The 25933-nt window shown below is 42.2% G+C and overlaps 1 protein-coding gene across 2 annotated transcripts; it reads left to right on the forward strand.

The window, feature by feature from the left end:
- The first annotated feature begins 679 nt into the window (after positions 1 to 679).
- Positions 680 to 25743, forward strand: RNF2 (ring finger protein 2). Of its 2 annotated transcripts, none has more exons than XM_075156972.1 (7): positions 680 to 793; positions 18153 to 18241; positions 18613 to 18773; positions 19970 to 20185; positions 20977 to 21249; positions 22400 to 22571; positions 23522 to 25743. In XM_075156972.1, the coding sequence occupies exons 2-7, from the start codon at positions 18155 to 18157 to the stop codon at positions 23621 to 23623; spliced, it is 1011 nt and encodes a 336-aa protein (XP_075013073.1). In that variant the 5' UTR covers positions 680 to 793; positions 18153 to 18154; the 3' UTR covers positions 23624 to 25743. The 2 variants fall into 2 exon arrangements, with proteins under 2 accessions (XP_075013073.1, XP_075013071.1); XM_075156970.1 differs by lacking the exon at positions 680 to 793 and adding an exon at positions 968 to 1203.
- The last annotated feature ends 190 nt before the right edge of the window (positions 25744 to 25933 follow it).

Raw genomic sequence — 25933 nt, forward strand, 5'->3', positions numbered from 1 at the left:
TCTAACATGCGTTTTTGTGTCTTAAATACAAGCACCGGGTCTTGCTCCAGTTTCTGACCCTTGTTTGAGGAGCGTGAAGATGGCAGCGTGCCGTGACGTTGGGCTTGGTGCCACGCTGCCCCGGCCTCGCGGTTCACTCCTGCCCGGGGGTCCAGCTTCACCTCCCCACTGACAAATGGCAGGCACGTTCCTCTCTTCAGAAAGGTGGTCGAGAGCAAGACCGGCCAAGAGCCGTGGAGTTTAGAGGGCACGTTCAGGGAGAAAAGCCCAGCAAAGGCCAGCCGGAGGCCATGCGTTTGGCCCACGGGGTCCTGAGGCTGGCGGACCCGCTCTTGCCCAAAGACAATTTAATAACCTCACTCCATCGCTTCACCTGGTGAGGAGACGCCAGCTCGGGGTCAGTCTGGACTTCAGCCACGACACCGCCGCCGCCATCCCGCCCGCCTCGCCCGTCACGGAGGTACCCGCACCGCCTCAGGCCGACCCGCCAGCTCCCGGGCAGGCACCGGGGCTGCGGGAGGCTCAGCCCCGCGGCCCACGTCCCCTCCTCGGTGGCCTTGAGTGGAAAACACGAGACCGCACCGATCGCCCACCGCGGCTTTACCTCAAGGAGCGCGGCCGCCCCCGGCCCCGGCCCCCTCCCGCCAGGCGACACCGCCGGCGGCTGGCGCCGCTCCAGGGCCGCGGCGCCGGCTTGGGGCAAGGGGCGGCGGCTCGCTTGAGGGCTTAGCGCCGGTGTGGGCCGTTAATGGAGAGGGGCCGTGGCGCGGGAGAGCGAGGGCCGCGGGCTGAGGTAAGGGAGGGCGGCGGTGGGGAGCCCCTGAAGACCAGCGGCGGGGGAAGGGGAGTGGGAGCCCGGCGCTGGCGCTGACAGGCGGCGGGGAGCCGGGGGCCGGGCGGCCGCAGCTGAGGTGTGGGGAAGGCGGGGAAAGGGGCGAGTGGCCCCCAGCCGCCGCCGCGCCCCGGCGGGGAGGGAAGGGGGGGAGAGGAGGAGGGCGCTGGGCGGCCCGGTCTCGGCAGCCCCATCCGCGCTCCCCCTGCCCAGCCCCGGCCATGAATATGTAACTCCCCTGTATTTCCCGAGCTCCATTGCGGAGGCTGCCGCTCGCCATATTGTGCTGCTAGGGCTGCGGCTTCTCCGCCGGCGAGAGCGGGTGACGGGAGCGAGCGGCGCGGTGGCCTGAGGCGGGAGCCCGGCGGGCGGTGAGCGCAGGGTGGCAGGCGGGGGCCGGGGCCGGGGCGGCCGCTACCGGCGGGTCTCTCCCCCTAGTGGGGCAGGGGAGGGCGCGGAGCCGCCGGCTGCGGCGAGGTGCCCTGGAGGGGTGTCTGGTGCCGGGAGCGGAGGAGGGGCTGCACCTCCCTGAGGTGGTTGTTATGGCGGGGGGGGTGTCCCGCAGTGGGCTCCCCTCCATGCTTGGGGGGCTGTCCGGGGAGCAGACGCGGTCGGGCTCCCCCGGCCCCGGCTGGGCAGTCGCCGCGCAGGTGGGTGCGCTGCCCGCCCCGGCGTCAGGCGGCTCCGCTCGCCCTGAGCCCGCTGACAGGCAGCCCCCGCCGGGCCGGGGCTGCTGGCCCCCCCGCTTGCCGGCCCCGCACGCTGCGGGGGGGCTGCCGGGGGCCGTGAGACGTGCCCGGACCCCTTCTACTTCCCCCCAGGCTGGCCCCTTCGGCGTTGCTGCAGGGCCGTGGGGAGCACGGCAAGCCTTGAGCCATTCCCGGGAGGGCCGGCGTGTGGCCGCCAAGCCCGGAGGTGCGGGGGTATATATATATATGTGTGTGTGTGTGTGTATGTATGTGCACACGCACACTCTGGAAGCTGCAGGGAGAGGTACCATACGCAGCTCCGTCTCACAACTGCATACCGTAACACCAACCCAGAGAGCGAGGCATTGCCAAATGCCTTACTTGGGAAGGGAGAGCTGATTAACAGAGTCACGAGCCGTTATTGTTGTTTTAATAAATTGCCCCTGCTTAAAATACAATATTCAATATGATTTATTGCTCTGCATTCCCAGTCTTTTGTTTCTCGTAAAGCCTGTGCACATCACCATGCTGAACAGTACTTGCAAGGCTGATAAACTGGTACTGGGAACGACCTGCCTGCTCTTGTGAAAATGTCATCGTTTCCAACAGGGCATCAGGTGGGGAAAGACGTTGTGTCGGGAGCTGTAGAAGTGTCTCCTCCCTTCACACTCCCTCTCACTGCTTCCGATAGGAATTTAGCACCTGTTTCTTGCCAACTTTCATACTCTGTGGCAGCTGGCTCTTCAAAACTGTTTGCCTTTCTTGGACCCACCCCATGGCATAGCGTGTATATGAAACGAACGCTCGGAGCAATGTTCTTTTTCTTGGGATTTTTGTTAAGCTGTTTGTTTTTCAGACAAATAATTGGATCAAGTGCCTAATTCCATAGAAATCCAGAGGACATCTAGTGGAGAAAGCTGATTTCCAGTATGATAAATCGTAATCCAGTACTGTTTGGAAGTGGTTATAGCTCTCTGTAATAACTATACATTGCACGCAGGCTTTTAAGGATTAAAGGAAATTGCTTGCATTTGAAAAAACGTGACTGGTGTGTGTGTGAAATTATTTTTGCTTTGGGGAAAATTCTTTAATCAAATGTGTCATTCATTCAGTGACAAAGACTCGATTTGTCATAGGAGTTCCCTGCAGAGGTACTCTCATTTGTATTCATCTGTGTTTTCATGAAAAACTTTTGTAATGAGATAATTTGACATTTTTATACATCATGACAAGCTCGGAGCTGGCATTCAACTTGTCAGCTAAGACAGAGGTGCTCACTTTGAAAGTAGCGGATATCGATAAGCAGTATATTTTGCATTAAAAGATATACTTGTTTGAAGGATTAGCTTTGTCAGTTGTTTGGAGATGGGAGGAATTTTCACTGGACAGGTGTTAGCATGAGCCGCGCTGTCGGGTAGCAAGCTTTGTGGCTGGATCTGGCTCTGTTAAGGTGCGCTTCAGTGATGATGCTTAAGTAAGTTTAGAACATCTTTGTTGACCCTGTGAATTGTTATTTACAGTGTTTAATAAATGCTTTATTATTTTCTGCATTCAGCTTCATAATGATGGTGGGAAGCAGTTTTTGCATTGGAGCAACTGAACTTCTTAGGTGGCTAAAATTTTGATCTTTGGCATCAAAGCGTTGAAGCACCAGCCCTGCTGCAGTTGCCAAGAAAAGCACTGCCTGTCATGTCTTAAGAGTTTTAGTAATATGCAAGCACCAGTGTAATAAATTGCATGCGGTTCCTTTTATCAATAAGACTTTGTGTTTTAAGAATGATGCATGGTAGTATGTTGAGTATAAAGACTAGGCTGGGCATCTTGGGTGATTAGAGCAGAATTCTGGCATTTTCAGGGCTGTGTTATCATGAAATAGAAATGTGGTTGACACCTATGGAAAGCCATCAGTCTTATATGTGAAATAGATGTTTGGATACGTGAACTTAAGCTTTCTTTAAACGTTTCTCTTTCCCTTGCTTAACAAAAAGAATGCAATGGGGGCAGGGGGAAAGGCATGGGGAAAAGGGAGCTTCAAAAATGAGACATAAGTCTGCAACTGCTCAGTTGTATTTTTCTTAAAAGGAGCACTGGATCTACTGTTACTGAAGCATCAGTTCAGCAAACGTGCATGAAAGAAGTATCAGAGTAAAGGGATTCCTTCCACTTTTTTTTTTTTCTTGCTTAAATACCCTTTACCTATTTTTACTGAATAGATCAGCAGTTTAATAATGATGCAGAGAGAAAAGAGATTGGAGAAGGGATATCATTGAGCCTAAACTTGGTTCTGCTTGTTGGTGAAAATAACTGGCCTTTGAAGCTGACCTTAAATTCTTAATTTTCTGAGGAATGAGCAGCGTTCAGTATTAGGGAGCTGTTTAGACTTGTTGCAGTGGAGAAATATTTTAGGAATTATCCCTGTCTGCCTTCCCCCCACTTCTGGATCGTGGAGCTGTCTTGCAAACAGCTGGGAGTTAGCAGTAGTATTCTGCTAACTAATTAAAAACCTAATCCATTCTTTACTCTTTATCACTCAGGGATGAAATTAAACTATTTTGGATGATTACTGGGTTTAAACTGTGTAAGTATTGCTCCTGCAGTACTGTTTACAAAATGTACAGTTTCGTTTGAGAGAGAGTCCTTAAAACACAAATTGTTCTTAGCTGTCACCCAGCTTTAGATGAAAGCTGCCTGGTTGCCAAATTAAGAATTTTGTTTCTATATATTTATTGTAGCTATTAAATCAATCATACATAAGATGACTTGAGTCTTTCTTTTTGTCTCTCAAGTGTTGTGGGGGAGTTTATTTCTGTTTATTAATAACCAGGCTGTCTTTTGTTCTTATTAAGAAAATTATATCACTATTGGTTGTGGCTAGCTTCACGATGATAACTGGTAAGCGGGTGAGAAATTTTTGTGGCTGACTTAGCTCTGGAAAAACTGAAAAGAAACCAAGCATATTTCTTGATTTGATATTCTCAGAATTTCTCCCACAATACAAGCTCATTAGAATACTACTGCTTACTGCCATTTATATTAATAAATGTGACGGATAGTAGGTATGTTGTATGCTGAAGAGAAGGATAGCAAAGTGGCTCACTTGATGTGATCCCAGTCGCCTGGGGAGAGCAGTACACCCGATTTATGGTATGTTTGGCTTGAGCTTCTACGACATTTCTTAAAATTTGCTTAGCAGCATCTTGGATCCTGTAGTACTGTAACAAAGCAGCCAAAGCAGTGGTCCAAGGAGCTGATGCGCAGGCTTTCATGTTTTCTGCTGATGGAGTGAAAAATACCTAACCCACATTGGTTTCCCAGTGAAAGTGGAAGCAGATCTGTGCTGGCTCCTAAAGCATTGCAGTCCAGGGTCTAGCGTGGTAATTTCAACGTACCTTCGGTTTTACACCGTCTTGGCAACTGGATGGCGAGTGAGCTGTTCTGCTGTGGGCTCAGGAGCGGCATCTGAAGGCTGGACCAGCCACCCCAGCACAGTGGAGAGAGCAGGAGGTACAGCCCTGAAGAGTACTCTAACAAATTAACTTTGGAAATAATATATCAGTTCTGTAGCTCCTGTTTATTAAGATCCTATTAAAGGTATCCTCATGTTTGCAATTGAACAGAGTGCAGGTTTTGATGTTGGCGGTGCCTGACACCACCACAAATGTTGGGAAGGAACCTGGAAGCCTTGACTACGCATACCTCTGGCAGAGTTATTTTTTTATCTGGGTGAGCACAGTCTTGTACTAAAACTGCAAAGTTCTGAAGGTGAAATTGAATCAGTGTGTTTCATTATCAGCACCAAAAGTGGGTTGAGCTGTTGGGTAAAAAACAGCTGCGTTTTTTTTTTCCCCTGGTGTAACTGTAGCTATGGAAGTGATTTCTACCAGCACAGTCATCAGTCAAGGACTGCGTTTCTCCACGTTCCCGATTTAAAAACTGAAAGTAGAAGACTAGTTTTCTAGAGACCTAACCTTTGCTGCTGAACTAGTAACAGCATTTGTGGAGATGGCAAGGATCATTTGAATTGTAGTGCAAGTATGTTCATAGGATTTCTATTAAAACGTATGACAAACTAAAAGGCTAAGGACAGGGGTATTAAAATCATCTAACTTAGCCTTATTGATTGGAGGGGTCAGTTCTCGCTTTCGGCAGCTGTTATTTCAGAGAGACAACCAAGAAGTTGGTTAGCCTCAAAAAATGTGCCAGTAGTGCTGTGAGGCTAAGAAAGTGCTGTAAACACAAAAGCACTGGTTTGGAAGCATAATTCTGTAGCAGGGGGTGCACTGCACAATAGAAGGGTACGTGGTATTTTTATAAAGTCACATCCATGTAAATGTGGTCTTTTACTGCACACTATAAATGTGCTACTAGACAATGAATTTAAACAAGGAAAAAAAAAGTAAGTCTGGTTAAAAATATCCTGAGGCAATGTGTATCATTCCTGGCCTGTTTGTATTTAATTGCTGTGACAGATTCAACTTTTCTGGAGTTTGAAGGTTTACTTTTGTTTGCTCCCCAAAATTTTCAGTCCTTTATCCTTCCTACTCTGATCTGATACGGCACTGAAATGCAGTGATTTTAGAAAGGCAGGATTTTAGAAAGGCATTTTTGCCTTCACAGTTGGTTGTTGATTCTGAACTCTAAGGTTCATTTAACTCTAAGAGCTTAAGAACTTCATTTTTGAAACTCGCCTGGGTAATCATACATGCAGTATACAGTAGCATGCTTCATAATATGAGAAACTTTGCATAAAATTTAACAAATAACAGAGAAAATCGCAATTCTAGTCACTCGCCCACAGAGTTCTCCTTAATATTGTTACTTCGCAGGGCTAAATTATGGCTTGGTAATGGCTGTTTTCCTTTTTATACGAATTATTGGTGAAGGTCTTTGGCACATTTGAGGTCAAGTGCTTGCCTGATCTATTGGCCCACATCAAGAAATAATCTTGCTACCTGTTGCATTAAAACAGCGGGCAGTGTTTGCCTTTTTTTTTTTTCCCCGTCTGTATCAAAAACAGAAAATTTTTTTACTTCATCCCTCCAAGATAAAAAAAATCTAAGCTTTTTAGTTTAAGAATAGCCTGATTTTGAAATGCGATGAGTTTGAGCATTTGTAGGTATGATAGCTAGAGGAAGATGAGTGAATTTTGGACTACTTGGAGGCAAGTAGCATGATACAGAGAGAGCTCTTTGCAAATGTTGTGATAATTTTGTGTATTCCAGTTTTTGTAGCTCAGGAGATGTCCGGGAGGGTATGATACAGAACTGTAAATAAGAAGTTGAACACTAAGGACTGAGGTTATCGACAATAATGAAGTGATCCAGGAGGCAGTATGAAAAGGCCACTGATGCCCGTAGCAGGGAATATAGAAACCATTAGAATAAACTGGAATTTGAGCATCATCTACATAAGAGCAACGTAGATGGGCATACAGTGCTATACGTTTGTCGTGGTTTAACCCCAGCCGCCCACTGAGCACCACGCAGCCGCTCACTCACGCCCCCCCCCCCCCCCGCCGGGTGGGATGGGGGAGAGAATCAGAAGGGTAAAAGTGAGAAAAACTCGTGGGTTGAGATAAAGACAGTTTAATAGGGAAAGCAAAAGCCGCGCACGCAAGCAAAGCAAAACAAGGAATTCATTCACGACTTCCCATCGGCAGGCGGGTCTTCAGCCATCGCCAGGAAAGCAGGGCTCCATCACGTGTAACGGTGACTTGGGAAGACAAACGCCATCACTCCGAACACCCCCCCTCCTTCTTCTTCACCCAGCCTTATATGCTGAGCATGACGTCATATGGTATGGAATAGCCTATTGGCCAGCTGGGCCAGCCGTCCTGGCCACGCTCCCTCCCAGCCCCCTGCACATCTGGCAGGGCATGGGAAGATGAAAAGTCCTTGACTAGCGTAAACAATACCTAGCAACAACCAAAACCTCAGTGTGTCGTCAACATTATTCTCACACTACATCCAAAACACAGCACTATACCAGTTAATAGGAAGAAAATCAACTCCATCCCAGCCAAAACCAGGACAACGTTATTTTATTTTACTGCTATAAATATACAGGGAAGCACCAACTTAAAAATCACATACTTCTGTTGTGTCCAAAAGTACGTGACTCTTCTTAACAGTGTGGTAAAACAGCCTTGAGTATGATCAAAAGTTTAATTTGATACTTTTTTTTCCTTAATGCTCTTGACATCTAAAACGGGAGGTTTATTTCTCTTTGGTCACTTCTGTTAGCGTTAGATTCATTGAATGCTTCCATAGGTGTACATGTGTACAGCAGATGGTTTGTATGAGGTCATAGCACAAATGTTTCTAAAGGCCAGGATGAACAGCTTGACGGCCAGATTGGAAATGCTGCCATACCCCATGGATCAATTCATTTCAGGTCCAGTAAATTGTGAATGGCAATTAACTGGAAGATCCCACGTCTTACGGCACCAGGCAATAACACTTTCTTCCTTAGGAGCATAAATACAGCGAAGAAACTGGAAAAGACCATGTGCTAGCAAGCTGGTGTGTTTCAGAAATGCCGGTATTATTTTTTTCCCCTCTGTCAGAGGTCATCTGTCCGGTAGCCTACTGGACATTCATAATCACAGCATTAGGTGGTGTTACTTGGTTTTCAAGGAAGGATTTTTTTTACGTCGAAGAGAAACGCCTATTAAGTTTACAGGGCAGGTTGTGGGAAAATGGGAGTTTGGGACTAATTATCAGGAAAACTAAAAACTCGGAACTAGTGTGATTGAGAGGGACAATGATGTTGGGAAAACGTCTGTAGTGTTATCGACTATTGAGGCTGTTAAACTGCACCGGTGCCTCAGGTTTCTCTGCATTCCTCAATTTTATTGGCTGCTTTGGGACATTTTTGAGTCTGTGGTCTTGAATTAATTATATAACTTTTTTTTTTTTTTCTCCTCTTTTGTTTTTTTTCTCCTTCTCCTGGCTGCTAGCACGCTAGGGCAGAAGTGAGGTTGTCCCTCTTTGCTAATTGCTCTTTATAGGCTGACAAACTTTGGATTTTTCAGTTTGACCATCTGAAAATGGAGAGCTTTACAATACTTGCTTTGGGAATAAATGCAGCTTCCCTAATCTTTATGCACTTCCAGTGTTGAGGGTCATAAAATAACTTCTCATGTAGTCGAGTCTCTTCTAGATGAAAAGCTTTGTTATTGAAAGTAATGGGATAAGAGGAAAAAGAGTGAATCTCTCTAGGGTGCCTTTACAACGGATTTCAATGAGCTTCATGTTTTGAGAAATCGAGACTCAATTTTAAGTGGCAAATGAGAGAATCTGACAAACTGTCTTAAAGATGATATGCTTTCAAGCAACCTGTAGAAATGCATACTTATAACTTCTTATATGCCTTCTGGTGACACAATACTAAAAGAAAAGGAGAATATGTTATTTTTTCATGCAGAACAGGCTGGATTTATATTTTAAATGTAGAACTTGGCACAACTTTGAGTGTGGGGAACATCTGGCACTCATGTATGTACAAATAATTATTGTATTAGTAACTTCTTCATTTATCTAATGTTCAGTGGGAGTTGGATGTACCCATCTGAAAGAGAAATTTGTGTTTCATTTTAATGTTAGTTCTCTGGTTTTATTATAGTTAAATTGTTGTCTTAGCCATGGTGGGGCTATATTGATATAAGTGACCAAAACATTTGAATGTTAATCTCTTAATTTACTTTTGTAAATAAAGTAGGAAGAGAGGATGGCAAGGAACCAGATGCAGACATTGTTAAAATGGAATTGTCAGGATGGTTATCACCTTGTGTCTATGTCTTATTCGGTGTCCATCACGCTATCCTTCAAGTGTAACTGAAACTGGAGTGACTTGAAGTAGTGAAAGGGTAGACCTGCTTTAAGTTGTTTCATCACATTAAACATTGACCGTAACGTGCACCACAGTCAGATTGCTTGCATTAATATACATTATTATTTATGGTAATGTGTGGCCTCAGGATAGTCCCAGCCGTTCTTTATTTTCATACATTTTTATTCAGACTTAGTTTCTGTTTATTTTGTTCAGCTCAGAAACAGGTTTCCAGGTTTGCTTTTTAAGAATGCAATACAGAACTCCTTAAAAATGGATCCGGGAAGAAAGGAGAGAGGATACTTAACTCTTAATGTGAGTGCCTTGTGGCTAATAGCTTTCTGAAGGTATGGGTTATAATGTCAGCCTTCAAGAAATCATAAATGTGGTCTTTGTACCATTATTCAGTTGTCTGGGGAAGAGTGTAAAAGGGCAGCATTTGCATCTGCAGTGGAGATACATGGGGGTTTCTCTCCGGGCTGACATGATCTTTGCTCTTGCAGTAGGTTTGGAGAGAGGTGGAAGAGCGGGGGCTTCCTGCAGTGCTCTGGAGGCTTTGGGTGATTGCAGGGGGATGTAGGGGTAACAGTGCCTTTCCCTGGGGTGTTTGGGAAGGAACTGGGGGAGGACTGTGCTGGCATTTGTGAGGATTTTTTGGGGAGTGAAGGTGGTGGTTAGGGTTGTAATGGTGCGGATGGTTTTGAACATGCACTACCAAAGCCCAGTTCAAGATCCAAGGATGATGCCCTACAAGAATCTGATTGTTTTCTTATTTCCCAGCAGCACTGTTGCCCCTGGAGTTGCTGGTGTGCTGGTTTCATCTCTTTCATGGAGCATGTAACGAGCTGTAGCTATATATATAAAAAACAAGCTGTAGTCTCTCCTCCCTCATTTTTTTCCTAATTCAGTGTTTCTACCCCACAAATAGAGTGCAAGGACATGTATGTTTGCAAGCTGATGCATCTTAAGGGCGGAAAGCATGGTACTCATTATTTGTTATCAGATTTGACTTCTGGAGTGTGTAATTGCTATTTAAAGTTTCAGCTTCATAGTTTGTATTAATTTGGCAATTTTAATAGTCTTTTAATTGGGTTTGATTGTGCTTTGCAGATGATAGACTTTTAGTTAATGTGTACAGAAGTATTTTAAACACTGGCTTTGTGTAAGCGTTGCTAACCACTCATTTTTAAACATAGTAGGCATTTACAAAGCAGCTCACTTACATTACTATAGAGCATTAACTGATAAAGTGTTTGGTAATAATTTTGAAATTAGCCCATGAATGTAATTCTAGGTGTTATGTGATAGTAGCTGAAACTATTCACTTGATAACATTCGCTTTGTAATCTATATCTGATCCTCATGAATTTGCAGATTGACTACTAATCCGTCAGCATTTACAGCTCTATTCTAACAGCTACAAATGTTAAATTTGGGCAGATACCTTCAGCTCTCAAGAGGCCTGCTTTTCAGTAGATGGCCAAAACCCAAGGCATTTTTGCTTGCTGTTGGCCAATTTAAATATACATATAGGAGAGAGAAACTATATTCTCAGAAAACATTTGTATGGTGTTTTGGGGCTTATTTGTTAATTTTCCAGTTTAGACAAAAATACCTAGTTGCAAATTTTACTGCTGATTCCACAAGTTCTCAGAAAGTATTTAAGGAAAGTGTTCTTTTTCTTAAATATATGGTTATATCATGTGTTTACGGAGGAAACTCCCATCTTAAGCAGACTTGCCGGGTATTTTTTATAACATACTAGGTATCTGAAGGCCCAATTCCCTTGTTGCTGTTTTCACACAGTTCAAACAAATGGATTCTCCTTTGTATAAAGCTAGTAGTCCCAAAAAAGCCTTCTGATGTTTCTTTTATGGGTAAGAGGATCTTCAGATAATCATATTCAGCCACATAGGTAAAAGGTGCGTGTATGCAGGTGTGGAGTAGGAGAAGGTCTTGTTAGGTTTCTTCAGCTTTTTATTATGGCAATGCTTTATTGGCTGATGAGTATTAGTTGCCGTTGGCTTTTCTTGGCTGTGTCACTTTCTATACAAGTGCAAACTAAGTATAAATGTCTCTGATAGTGAGATAACCCCATAATTAGAATAATTTGGGTTGGAAGAGACCTCCAGAGATCATCCAATACAACCTCCTGGTAAAAGCAGGGCTGATTAGATCAGGTTGTTCACGACCGCATCCAGTCGAGTGTGACTGTCTCCAAGAGTGGACATCCCACAGCCTCTCTGAAGTGACCTTTTATTAGTGATCCTTTTGCTGTGGCTTTATGCTTTCAGTATAGAATTCATTTCCCCTATGAATTTTACTGCTCGATGCTTAACAGTTTATTCTGTCTGTCCATATGCCTTTTGTCATGGCACGTACTTTCTCATTTCGTTATTGGTAGCTTATGTAATTGTTGCTTTATGTCTGGTTCATGGTATGAGTCCACAGCACAACTTCTAAGGATTTTAAATGGGGTTTTCATGACTGTAAGAGATTATGATGGATACCAAATCATATCTTATCTTTTAGATGTCTGCAAGACTGACAGTTTGAACCTTGCACGTTGGAGGTGAGCTGCACTACAGAGGCAACTGTGCTTTGATTGCAACTCTGAACGTGATTCAATGAGCTTGAGTTTGTTGTTAGCATAGATCACGACTGATTGTGTCAAGAGAAGATGACTGCACGCATGGCTGACATAATATTGAATTCAATTTGCAAATACAAAGAAGCGAAAACCTTCCCTGTAAGGGACGTTGTGACATTGAACTTGATATCGGGAGGACAAGGACTGATAGCTGAATGAACTAAAAACACTTTCGTAAGACGTTCCTCTCTTGAGTTTATCCCCTTTTGAGATCACTATATAATTATAGTGAGTGCAATATAAACGTAGCGAGAGACAGTTTGAAGAATGGTGACATATGAGTAAACAAGGAGAAGAGGAAGGGGGGCACAGACAAATGCAGTGACATACTTGTTCAGGATCATCGAGCAGTTAATTTCAGAGCTGGGAACAAAATGAGCTCCAGGCCAGAACCTGATTCAGCTGTCTCCCAGGGATTTTGAGGTCCAGAGATGAAAAAAAACTTCAGAAAAGAGTGAATACTAAAAGTAATAAATTGTAATCTAGTACTAGTTGTCCTGGATTACAACTGAATGTAAAGCAATCTGAGCTGCCAGTGAACTGCAGTGAAGATTAATTCCTTCAAATAATGACTTTCCAGAAATTTTTTTTTTTTCAAATCAAGCTCTTAACCAGAAAGTAAAAGCAGAAAAAACTTAAATTTCAGAATGCTTTAATTGAATAAATCGAAATGAATGATTGAATTGAATATTTTGTCAAAACATGCAATTTGTCCCTAATACTAGTTAACAGTATCACAGAGAGTAAAACGTAAAACTCTAATCCTGTTAAGCTTCCAAAGTAACTGCACTGTGATACCTGTTTTTAAAAGAACTAATCCTTTGGAGGAAAAAAAATCGGAATGGTTGAAGCTGCTGTTGAACTTGGCATACCAAATAGAGGTCTAACTCTCTTACTGTTTTAAGTCTAAATATTTACCTTTTAAAACTTGGAACAAAAATCAGTTCATTTCTAAGGATTTAATACTGTGTAAAAATGTCTGTATTATTTTTTGCGTTCTTTTTTTTTCTCAAAAGTTTTTTCATGAAAGTGTCAGAGATCAGTACACTGTTTTGAGTTAAATAGCAGCTGGAACGGTTATGGCCACACCTGCGCTGCGTTTGTGGGTCATCTCTTCCAGCTGCTTGGTACCATGCCGCCCTTTCTCTGATCTCAAGGTGTGCTGACACAACCATGCATGCAGTTGCTCTTTAGTCTTTGCCTGGGCCAAAACGGGCACTGCAAAGTGTTTCGGAGAATAATTCAGGTTATGCTTTCTTTTGTTTTTAATGTCCTGGCAATGTGGAGAACTGGGAAACAACCTGGGTACAAAGAAATCAAAATTGACACATTCTGATAATCTTTAGCAATCCCCCTCTTTCATCTTCCAGTTTTCTTCTATAAAAGACACGAAGCAACTAGGCAAGTTTTATGACTAAATACTAAATGTTAGCTTGTTTCCCTTTTTTAAAAACCTGAAGAGATTCATAGCATTTCTGGTTCTCAGGTTTGTAATGCGTTCTTTTGGTTATATTAGTCAGCTCTTGCTTTGATAGTGACAGATGTGCATATTCTGTAATTACCAAGTTTGTGCTTAAGAGTTTTACTGTGCTTGAAGACTTGAGTCCGTCTGAAGGGTTGCAGGTGTCCTTATAATATTGGTTAGGGTTTTTTTTTTTTTAATGACTGACAAGAGTGGCCCTCTGGCTATAGCATAAATCACAACAACTAGTACTTGTTAGTGGCTCCAAGAAAAAGATGTTTGATCTCCCTACAGGAATGTGGCTTCTCCCCTTCATATCACCCTGTGGTCGTGTGACGGCTTGCTTTTCTCTTATATCCAGAGGGTATAGACAAGTCATAAAGCTAAAAAATGATAAAAAGTATAAAGTCGTGTTGTGTTAGAAGTTGTTTCAAAAACTTAATGGTGAAAAACGGCTCACAGGGGCTATCTGACTTCGTATTGTTCCCAATGCTAAAACCTGCGACCTGTGAAGAAGAGGTCTCGTCGTCTTCGTTTATAAAGTGGAAAAGATCTGAAATGTTGAATAGCTAAAAACTTTAATAGATATTGGTGTGATGAAATCTGCTTCGTATTTTGAGTCGGAAAAATGAGCATGAGAAATATTTATGTAAGACTTTAAAAAAAAAAAAAGCTGAAAGGGATGCGGAGGAATAGTGAACTATGTCAGTGAAGATCCAACTTAAGAATGTGAGATTTCAGTGGAATAAATTTCAAGACTGAAGAATAAATGTGAGGTTTTATATTTATTCTGTATCTTCTCTCCCCTTGCCAGTAGTAGTTAATGAAAAGACAGTTGTTCCTTCCGTCTATAAACTTTCCACTTTATATTTTTAACTGTGAACAAAGTGTCAACCACAGAAAAAAAAATCTTTCTTTGGCTCATGAAAGACTTTTCCTAATTTTGTAGCTTTAGACAGGATCAGCTAGTCTGGCCTGCACCATTCAGGATTTCTTTTAGCAGATGCCTGCTTGAAATCTAGTAATGGTGGACAGTCTTAAAAGAAAACTGAACTAAGAAGTAATCTCTGTATTATTGTTGCAGGCTGTGAATGTCTTGGCACTATCAGAACAGCTAGAAAAAGCCCTTCTGTTGGATTCACCCTCGTGCCAGGCAAGGAGAGCTGGAGATGGTCTGTCCACAGCAATTCAGCTCCACAGCCAGCACAAGAACAGAGAGAATGGTGGAGTCCAGTCCAGTCGTGTCTTGCCCATTAGGGTTTTTTCTACTGGAGACCAACAGATTAAATGACACCTGAAAATGAACTAAGCAGTGCTATTTGGGATGCGCTTTGAAAATGACTGCCTCTAAAGAGTACTTTAAGTACTTGCTTACTTAAAACAGATGTCAGTACAGTTGCCTAACTATTCGCTGTTAAATTTGAGCGCGAGGCGCCAGTGCAGTCTCCTCCTGCTTGGTTGTAAAGCTTGACCTGAGAGTCAGCTAACCGCAGAGTTTTTTCCTACCTCCGTTCCCCAAGCGAATGGAGAAGATCAGTCATTGATGAGAAAGTCTAAAGAGATGGTTTACTGGTTATGATTTTGAGACTGCTAGTTGATACTTGGTGGCTATTGCATGGTCAGTGCAATTTTAGGTCAAAATGCCTCTCCTGATTGTGGAGTTTGATCTTTGATACTGGAACAGCTGTTGATGTTGCTGTATTAGATTTCAGCAGTGTGAAGAAACATAATCCAATCCGATATCCCAAAAATGTCATAAGGAAGAGAAGTCAAGCCTCATTCACATGCATTTTTCAGGCCCAATACAGATCTGGAAACTATAGGGGAACAGGAGCTAAGGAGGCTTACTTATTGATCATCAAGCAGATGAAAAACTCCATGCAGTGTAATGTGATTTTATTTTTTGTTGTTGTTGATTTTTTTTTTTTTTCTTTCTGGGCAGGGGGCTTTTCAGCATGTTTGAATTGACCATGTTTCCACCGTTCCTCAGATTTCGACTTTGAACACACCAGAGGCAGAGGAGGTGTTTACTAGTGATAAAGTGGACTGTGTGGATCTCTCCAACTTTCAGCTAGCTTTAAGGCCAGTGTTTTTCCTCTTAAAATTTGAAAGTGCTATCACTGCAGACTTTAGGGTGAGAATGAAGCACTCAGCATCTCAGATGAGAAGCTTTTAGAACAAAGCTGGTCAATTATTTATCATGACACTTGTACCGTGTCTTCTGCAGTGTAGCCTCGGGCTTGTAGGCAAGGCTGCGGTATAAATGATAGCGTTAATACACTTGTTCTCTGGATTGATAGGTCTGCTGACAGACTGGCACCCGGAGAGCTGCCGTTCTGCGTTAGCAAGTGTAAGCAGGCGAGTTTAGGCAAGATATTAACTTGTGCATGCAATGATCTCTTTACTGTGGGGCCGCTTAGATGAGCTTTTTACTGTGATGGAGCTGCGTAATGTTGGGAGCAGCTTTTCTGTAAAGAGAGGTTGGATTTACTGGGACTTAGGTGTCTTAATCTGCTGCTGTAAGAGATGTATGCTTCCGCAGATTTTGGAAGGGTGTGAATGATTAGCAGCTTCACGAATTTCTCTCAGTAGTTGAAATGATAGTTAATTAAATGTGTCAGCTTTAAAGGCACTCAAGAGTAGTATCCAGTGCAAACACAGAATAATAATGTTGGGTCTCTGTTAGAACAACTGACTGGCAACAACGCTAACAAAAATCCGTACCCTGAAGGACTTGACTTCCTGTACGCCTGGAATTACCTTAAATAATAGTGGAAATTAGAACACAGAGAAATACTATTTCCTTCTAACATTGCTCCATTAAATGAATATCTCTGAATAATTTAAATAAAATTCCCAGAATCCTGACAGGACAGTCCAGTGTTTGGCCAGACTGGGAGCTGACAGTCTGCAGCTGGGTCGCGGTGCCTTGTCACTTCTAATGGGGAGGCGAGGTCCTAACTGGACATCTTACTTTTCTGATCCACACAGAGGAACATGTCTCTTATGACAAGTAAACTGTATTTTTAGAGCAGAATATTTATATAGTAAAAATTGGAGTTGATGGTCTGTCATCTCCTAATTATTTCTTTTGATGCCTCTTCGGACCCTTGTAACTTATTAGACATAATAGTGGACATGGCTACTTCATGTCAGGCTTCCCCCCCGCTCCTTTTTTCATAAGGTGGGAAAACTCTCATTTCTGTGCCTGAATAAAAGTAGATAAAATAATCTTCGCTGCACTGCTTCTCTCGCTTTTCCCTCAACAATTAATTAAGGCTTATAAAGTAACCTTGTTCTCCAGAGAGGTTGACCCTTTTCAAATAGAACTTGATGAGTTGGAAACTGGATTATAATGTACCTGGTAGAGGCCAATAGAATCTGCATTTGGCTGCTGATTTGAAGGGTCTGGAAATACAAACCTAAATTTTAAAAAAAGTTATAAATGAAAGGAAGAAAGCACTTCTGCGTTTTCCACCTAGTAGAAATGTCTGCAACTGCAATCTTGTCTCTTACATGCTTACATGTATTTTTTTGAACATACCACACACCTGGGATAAATTTTCCTGCTTCAAGGCAGGCATTTTTGGAGAGATGGGGAGGATTGCCCCTTCTCCCCCAGTGTGAAAATATTTTCTGTTCAGAAGCATAATTTTCTTCTGTCGTTTTGACCTGACTTTCTTTCACATGCCTCTGCAGTGACCATGTGTAGTGGTTTTGCCTCATCTCATAAAATAATCCCCAAATTTTGGTGGGAAAGCATTACAGTTTCTCTGCATGGTCCTTTTTTTTGGTGTTTGTTTTTTTTGTTTGTTTGTTTTTTTTTTTTAATGAAAAGGTGATGTGTGCCTTTGCCTGTAAGCAAATTCTGCAGCAGTGGTTGTGGAGTGTATCAGTGGTGCAGTTATTTCTAGCCCTGTCCGTTTTCCAGGAACGCCTGTCTGCCACTACTGATACAAAAAATGAGCAAAACCCTGATAATGCGTGTATGATTTGGGTTTCTGAAACTTAAAAACTTCTGACTTCCCGCCTCCCCCAGTGTCATTGCAAATCAGGTGCACATCCACCGAAGCCCGGTGGGATTGCACAGGAACACCGGACCTCTTGATTGAAATTACCCACTGACTAGGTTTTACTTGATCTTTCAGTATTCTCTAAACTTCTGATCGGAAACCCCTAGCGATGTATTTTGAGGAGGAAATGAAAGGCATTATAGCGTGCTTCCAGTGAACACGTTTAGCTGGTTTTCTGTGTGCGTGTATAATTTTGACCTTCCACTCAGCTAGGCAGTAGACCCTACTTGACCCGTATGCACGTTTGCAAGGGGATGTTTTATGAATGTTTGCCGCATCAGGTGGCATTTGCAGCTTTCGCACCACACGGCCAAAGTTTTATGGCCTTCAGTTCTGTGTCACTTTTTGTTTAACAACCTTAATTGATTTTTGCAAAGTGTTCATGGCTGACTGACTCCCTCAATCTTTCTGGAGTGGTGCAGTGCGTGGGATTATCCGTGCGTGACACAGTGGAGCCTGGCACTTGGATGAACAAGCGTTCCCCCTGTACTTCTGCTTTGTTGGCACAGAGCGCGCTGTGTCTGTACGGAGCCGGGGACGCCAGAGAAGCCTGCTCGGGAGAGGGAGCTGGCTCCTTGTACGTGAGCATGCAACTTGTTTCTCTTTTTCTTCCCAGCCATGTCTCAAGCCGTGCAGACAAACGGGACGCAACCTTTAAGCAAAACATGGGAGCTCAGTTTGTATGAATTGCAAAGAACGCCTCAGGTAATGCATGTTAAAGAGCTGGCCTTTACGGCAAGGCTTTTTTTTATACATTTTAGAACTTGAAGCTTGATGTTTTAAGATTTTCTTTTTCCTTTAGCAGTGTTAACTGCCTATTTTAAATGACAGTATATGTTAAAAAAATTATCCCAAAACAAAACCTATCTTACAATATTAGAAGAATAAACCAATGTTTGATCTTTATTTCTTTTTTCCTTCCTTTAGCAGTATGTGTGTGTGTGTTTGACGTGGTTGAGTATGTGTCTTGTTTTGTCTTTTTACTGTGTTTCTCTTTAAAAGAATAGTAAAACATGCAATCTCTGTGAGGAAGTTACTAAATTCCATTAAAGAACTTTTACTTTATTCTATGCTAGGAAGCAATCACTGATGGCTTGGAAATAGTGGTGTCACCCAGGAGCCTGCACAGTGAACTGATGTGTCCCATCTGTTTGGATATGTTAAAAAACACCATGACGACAAAAGAATGTTTGCATCGCTTCTGTGCTGACTGTATCATTACAGCCCTCAGGAGTGGGTATGTAAATATTATTACAGGGAAAAGGGATTTCACTTAAGATGAAAATGTGATCAAGGAAATCCTTTAAGTCCTGGGTGTTGATGTGGAACAGTTACGTGCCTGCGCAGTGCAAGTTTCTGAATGTGTAGCACACCTTTCATGTTTCATTCCTGCGTGTTCAGCCACCTGTGGCAGACCAGATCTGGTTTTTTTCCTCATACGAAAAATCATCCTATAACTTTGTTTCTTGCAAGGAGTTGAAAACCTCTTTTTTTCTCTTCTTTTTTTTTCTTTTTTTTTTTTAAATCCAGTAACAGCAAAACACAAATACACTATGTTATTTAGAAAAATGAGTCTAATTTCTGTTATTCTTCCTTTTCCTAATAATAAATTGCAAATTGTGTGGCCTTTCAGCAGTAGTCCTGCTTCCAATAACCTGTGCTAAACTACAAATAATTTTTCTTGTATTCTTCAAGTTACAAGTTTGTATTTTCCTAAAAGCGATAGAATTCTGAGGTAACCAACAGCAATTAAGTCAATAATGTGAGTATCTATTTCTGATAGTGGCAATTACCTGTGTTCAGAGGGCACACTTAATTTGCTGTGTGTGTGTAAATTCTGATGAGTAATTAGCAAAAATACGTTAGAGGAAAACAAGAAAACCATCAGGAGTAAAGACGCCAGGGTTTCAGCTATTGAGGCCTCTTCCTCTTACAGGAAAAAAAAATATGTGAACTTGACATTTTAGTTAAATAAGAACAGAAAGGTAGGAAGGACAAGACTGTTTTGGTTTTCCCAGTAATTAGTGCTTGAACTATAGAATAGGTTCCTTAACCTCTGTTTTGTCCTGCGAGTGCTAGGAAGACTATGCCTTAATTTAACTCCCACTAGACATGCATTTTTTCTAGGTGAAAATCCATTCAGAGCGTTAGGGGAAGAACCGTTTTGCAGAGTGGAACTTTCGAACTCTCCAGTCTAAATACAGTTTGTTCAAACATACTTGGAAAAAAAAATGAAGGAGGGAGAGAGATGTTTGGGGTTTTTGTTTAAATATCTGGAACTACCTGATCTGTCAAAAGATAAAAGCCCCATTCCAGAATTACTATAAATACTGAGTCTTGGTGAGCACTTTGACTAAGAATTGCAGCATTAGGGCAGACTTTTGTTATTGCTGGAGAGTTAGTATTGTTTTCTCCCTTCTTGTTCATGTCCAGCAACAAAGAATGTCCCACGTGTCGTAAAAAGCTAGTTTCAAAAAGATCACTGAGACCAGATCCCAATTTTGATGCTCTCATCAGTAAAATTTATCCAAGCCGAGATGAATATGAAGCTCATCAGGAGAGAGTGCTAGCAAGAATCAGCAAGCACAATAACCAGCAAGCTTTAAGTCACAGCATTGAGGAAGGATTAAAGATTCAGGCTATGAACAGGTACGTAATCCACGTAATTTGTCCATGTGTAACCTTGTTTGCCTTAACACTAAAAATACACCGTCTGTCCTCACTCCCTGAATAGCCTCAGATTCCTCTTCTCTCCTCTGAAGTCTGCCAAAATCATTTTTAACCTTTGGCAAAATAATTCCTAACCTTTTGTCTACTGATAGAAACCTTTGTGTCACTCCCTGCAACTTCTGTGGCAGCCTGATGTAGACAGCAGATTTCAGCTTAGCTTTAACAAATTATGGTTATCATGTCTTAAATAATAAACTGTAATACAATGAATCCTGTACCAACATGTTACTATTACATGCAAATAAATGCACATAATGCTAGAACTTAGGTTTTAATTGCGACTTAATTCACAAGACTGGAATATATGGTATTGAGTATTGAAATTCGGGGTGTGCATTTAAACCTAAAAGAGCCAGCTGGGAAAGAGGCCTCAAACTTTACGTTGTGGTGAAGCATGGTGTGATTTGTATTTTTAATCACATGTGGATTCATATTTAGATTAAAATAATGGTCTGAAATTGCCTGAAAAATAAAAATAACTGTATGAAGTTAAAAATTATCTTAAAACATGTCTAAAAGGTGCTTTTAGATATCTCTGAAAATGTTTTATATCGTTTAAATATCTCTGAAACGTTTAGTGCTTGTGTGTGCCTCTGTCTAACTGGCATGACGGAGACTGGGGGAGGGAGGAGTTGTACAAGCCTTGTGGGCCTGTACATTGGCTGAATTCTGAAGTGGATTAGCATTTATTTCTACCTATTTCTGATCAGGCTACAGAGGGGCAAGAAACAACAGATTGAGAACGGTAGTGGAGCCGAAGATAACGGTGACAGTTCACACTGTAGCAATGCCTCAACACACAGCAATCAGGAAGCGGGGCCTAGCAATAAGAGGACCAAAACATCGGATGATTCTGGGCTAGAACTGGACAATAACAACACAACTGTGGCAATAGACCCCGTGATGGATGGTGCTAGTGAAATCGAATTAGTCTTCAGGCCTCATCCGACCCTCATGGAGAACGATGACAGTGCACAGACGAGGTAAATGTCTTCTATTCCTCTTCATGTATTCTGCTGTTATTTTCTGTTGCTTTTCTTTTCTATCATTCCTTGGAGCTTCTTAAAATCAGTTTACTTCGGTCATACCACATCCTGTTTAACCATATGCACTCTTTCCCTCTTTCATTCCAAGTCAGGTAGATGGTACTGCTCAACTACTGTCAAGAATGCAGTAACAATCTGTTTTAAGCCTTTGAACACAAATAAAGATGTTGTTATGGGTTTCTAGCATTGCAGTGTTCAGTAGGTACTAGGTATGATATCAGCCTCTTTCTACTTATTATAAGATTCTTTGGGAATAAAAAAACCTTGCATAAGTGTCAGCAGTTTTCGGAGCAACTTTGTGTCAGCAGGATTTGTAGGCTCGAAGCTTTTCCTGGCATTTTTTTCATGATCCAGTCCAAGCACAGACTGCAAATTTTGGATCACAGCAATGAGCAGTCTCGTGGAGTTTCCTCAGATCTCTTCCTGGCTTTCTCTCCTGATGAGACATCCCTCTGTAGTGCCTATAAATATATTATAAGTTTCAGCCAGCTTTTCTTTTTGGTTTGGAATTGCAAGGGAGTTCTGGGGATTGTTCTGAAAGGCAAAGAGAAAGCTAAGCTTCTGGGGGAGAAAGCAGAGAAAGCTCTGCAGCTTTTCTGTCAGCCTTTAATTCTTGCGTGAAGAATTAAAGTGAGAACAGGTAGTGAGACAGTAAGGAAGAGTAACTTTAACGAGGTGCAGAGTGTCGCGAGTATCGCTCTCGCACCTTGCGGCTTTCTGTCCAGGCACTTCAGACCGTATCTGTGCTCAGAAGATTTCAGCAGTCGTGAGTAGTTCCCAAAACCCCTTGACAACCTGTTGTTAGGTTCTGCATTTTGAGCAGATGACAGGGCAGTGCTGTCTTCTCTCTACAAAGAGCAGGAGGGCCTGTGGGAGAAGTGTCAAAAAGATGTAAGGGCACTTCGGAACAAGGTAACTTGGTAAGCTGCTTACGTGTCTTGGGTGAGAGCAATTAATATTCTTGTTTGTGAACCGTCTTTAAAAGCCTTTTCACACTTGATGCTTAATATTCAGGGGTGTTTCAGATGTCTTTTTCCCATACCTGCAACTCAAACATCTTTGATTCTCTTTGTGGTGGTTGTCACAGATACATCAAGACCTCAGGCAACGCCACTGTTGATCACTTGTCCAAGTACCTAGCTGTGAGATTGGCTTTGGAGGAGCTTCGTAGCAAAGGAGAATCAAACCAGATGAACCTTGACACGGCCAGTGAGAAGCAGTATACCATTTACATTGCTACCGCCAACGGGCAGTTCACTGTAAGTAGAATTTCTGTCTAAGAGTGAAACTGAGCATCGATACATCTTTGATACAGATGTGATTAAAATCCACTCAGCTGGACTTTTCCTGAGTCAGCTTAGGGATAAAACTCTGGCACCAGGTTGTTTATTTAGAAGCAGGTCAACTTCTTTGTAGGAAAATGTATACAGCAAAAGCTTGGTTAGTGGAAGAGGAGGCATATAAATTACCTGGGAAAAATCCAGTGATGCCAGCAACTACTGGCTGACTTATGCCATTATTTTACTGTTAAAATTGAAGAGGAGAAATATTACTCTGTCTGAGAATCTTGTTTCAAGAGCAGATAGCTCTAGCACCAGGAAGCATCTATTGTAAGGTGGCGTTTCTCTAGTTCTGTGTAGGCTTCCAATATTCCACTATGAAACAGCTGTGAGCACACTTAGGGAAGAATCCTCCTCGCGGCTGCTGACTTCAGAATGTACAGATACAACAGCAAGGCAGTATCGCTATTAGATTAAACTCTGAGCCCGGTCTTACACTTTGGCATTTATCTGAGTAAGTCTTCTGGTTAAGAGATAGGCGGATGCTTTGCAGCAAGACTCTATTTCAAACAGCTTTCAAACACGACTAGAGATTGTCCCTTAGACAAAAGCCGAGATGCTTCTGGTGTAAGTACACATCTACTACTCCCTCTGTTTGCAGAGAGAGGAAAGAGAAAAACTCAAGTTCGCTTTATTTACAACTATTCATTTTGCAAAAGTGTTTTTTGGTGCAGTTTTGGTGAGATCAGCGGGAGTTCAGAATAGCTTGCGTTGTTGCTTTTTGACGCTGAGTGGTTAGCTAATATCTTGTTCCACATTATCTGTGACTTAAGTCGGCACATTCCTCTGATTTAAGTAGTTGTCTGTTGCTAACAGTACTACCTGTGCAAGCCATCAGATTTCATTTCTGTTTTGGTGTTCTCTTCTAGGTATTAAATGGCTCATTTTCCTTGGAACTGGTCAGTGAGAAGTACTGGAAAGTGAACAAACCCATGGAACTGTACTATGCGCCAACAAAGGAACATAAATAAGCTGTGCTGGAAAACTGAGTGGGACTAACTCTTTTTATAGCTATGACTTCTTTAATATTAAGAGAAGGCACCACCATTATCTTCACGGACAATACATGTGATGCCTTCAGGCTCTCTCAGTATACTTATTAATATGATTAGACAGTATTCTGGGTTGTATTTAATTTAGTCTTTGTTTTGGGTTTTTGGTTTTTCCCTAGGAGACTAAATGACCTTCTCCAGTGCATTCCAGTGTTTGACATGCTTTTTTGTTCCTAATGCATGATAACTGAACGAGTGTTCCGGTTTGGAATGTCTTAATTTTGTCCAGGTAAATCTGGATTTCTAATACATTTGACACAGTTATAGTAGCCTCTGTGAAGTATTGAGCATTGGATGGCTAAGTAAGTCTATTCAATAGTAACATATGCCAAGGAATGTGTTAAATGTTGTAATTTGCTAATGGTTATCCATATAAAAGATCGGTAGAGAATTGATTTCTGATAGTCTTGCAGCTAGAGGTCATCCGATTCCCCAGAAAAGATTTATTAGTCCCTTTCTTGTGAACAAATAGAGCTGTAGGGAGAAAACCGACACTTTAAAACCTTGCTGTTTACTAGGTTTCAGTGCAAGGTGATTCGTGAGATTGGTTTGCTTTTTAACGAGTATTTCAGTCAAAAACCTCCCAAACAACCCAAACCCGTAACTCTTCCCCGTGTAGAACATGCCAATCTTGATGCATACTGCAGCTTCCCGTCTGGCCCCTGTTGCGGCGTTATCTTGTCCTCACAAGCTTAATTGAACAAAATGTTCTGGAAGTTTTACAGCCCTACTCTATTCCCTATAATAAGAGATTTTTATTGTGAATGTATCAGAACTTTCTGCAAAGAACTGTCTTGAAAACTTTTTTTTTTTAAAGCAAGTCCCCGAAATTCCAGCACACGGACATAATGCAACATCAAAATGCTTTGCTTTATAGAATCCGTGCCACCCCAGCTGTGAGCTTATCCGGGCTTCAGTTTGAGTAGGGAGGACTTCAACCATAAGCTGCTCAAAGATTTTTTTTTTTTTTAAATTTTTTTTTTTCTTTGCCATAGCTTTAACAAATGTGGCTTAGCACTTTGGAAGACAATTTTAGTACTTGACAAAGTTTACCGGTTAGTGTCTTAAATTTAGGTTCAAGTTTTAAAACTTGGCAGTAGGCTGTTGTGTGAAGTCCAGTAGCTACTGTTCATTTGCCTGTTAAACTCCTCTTCCCTCGCTCTGGACCTTGCTGTCACTCCATGGGGGTTGCTTTACCTGTTAGCATTCTGTCTTGAGGGAAGTGATGTTACCGTGAGATTCCCTTTGCTGTAAGACTTGCTGATGAAGCCTTCACCCGTTTGCACCTGAAGCTAGAAGCAGAAAATGTTGCTGATAGGTGAGAAGTTACATACTTCAAGCCATACGGTATCGCTCCTTCTTTGTCTTGCCCGTAGTTAGACTGGTTTTGGCATGTGGTACGGAAGTATTCAGATGCTTGGGGATTCCCTTGGGAAGTGCGTGCCCTTCCATTGCTTGGGTCTTTCAAGCCTAGCACTTGTAAATACGTGTTCATTCCCAGTCCTGTTTCAGATCAGCTTTATCCCGATGTGAAAACTGCACAGGCTTCTTTGAGTAACGTCATTATTTTCTCTTACTGGAAAGACTTGGGTTTTTGTGACGTGAAACGGAAGTTTTCGGGCCCCAGAACGCAGAGGGGGGCAGTTTTTAAGGAAATACGTTATTCATGACTTTCTGGTGAAATGTTGCGTTGTATAGACTAGTAGTGCATGTCCACTAAATATAATCCGGGGGGTGGGGGAGCGGTGATTATAAATGCTTTAAAATTTATGGGGAAACTTCTAGATTAGTTGCAGCATACCTTCCCATTGTGATAGCTAAGGTAATGTCCAGTCCCTTAAGCAAGAGAGGTGTGTGTTTGTGAAGCTGAGCAGTCTGTCTAGGAGCTGTCTGTCACTTTGTCCCCAGTTCTTTAAAAAGCGTGGGAGAATGTGAAGCTTTTATTTTCATGTTGTAGTGAATTTACTGAATATTTATGTTCTTTAAATATTATATATATATAATGTAGTTGTTTAATTAAACCATTGATTGCACTGTGACTCTTTAGTGCTATAAACTATTTTATTTTCAAAATGACTTTAAAAGACGGAAGAGTAAAGCCACGTTATTTCTTAAGTACATAACGTGCGTTAGGTACAGGTAAGCCTAATAGCTCTAGTATCCTGCTAAACTCACACTGAAATTCTCCAATTGACAATAAAAGCAAAAATGTTACTAACAACCTATTGG

The sequence above is a fragment of the Calonectris borealis genome, chromosome 8 (assembly GCF_964195595.1).
Source record: "Calonectris borealis chromosome 8, bCalBor7.hap1.2, whole genome shotgun sequence".
NCBI lineage: Eukaryota > Metazoa > Chordata > Aves > Procellariiformes > Procellariidae > Calonectris > Calonectris borealis.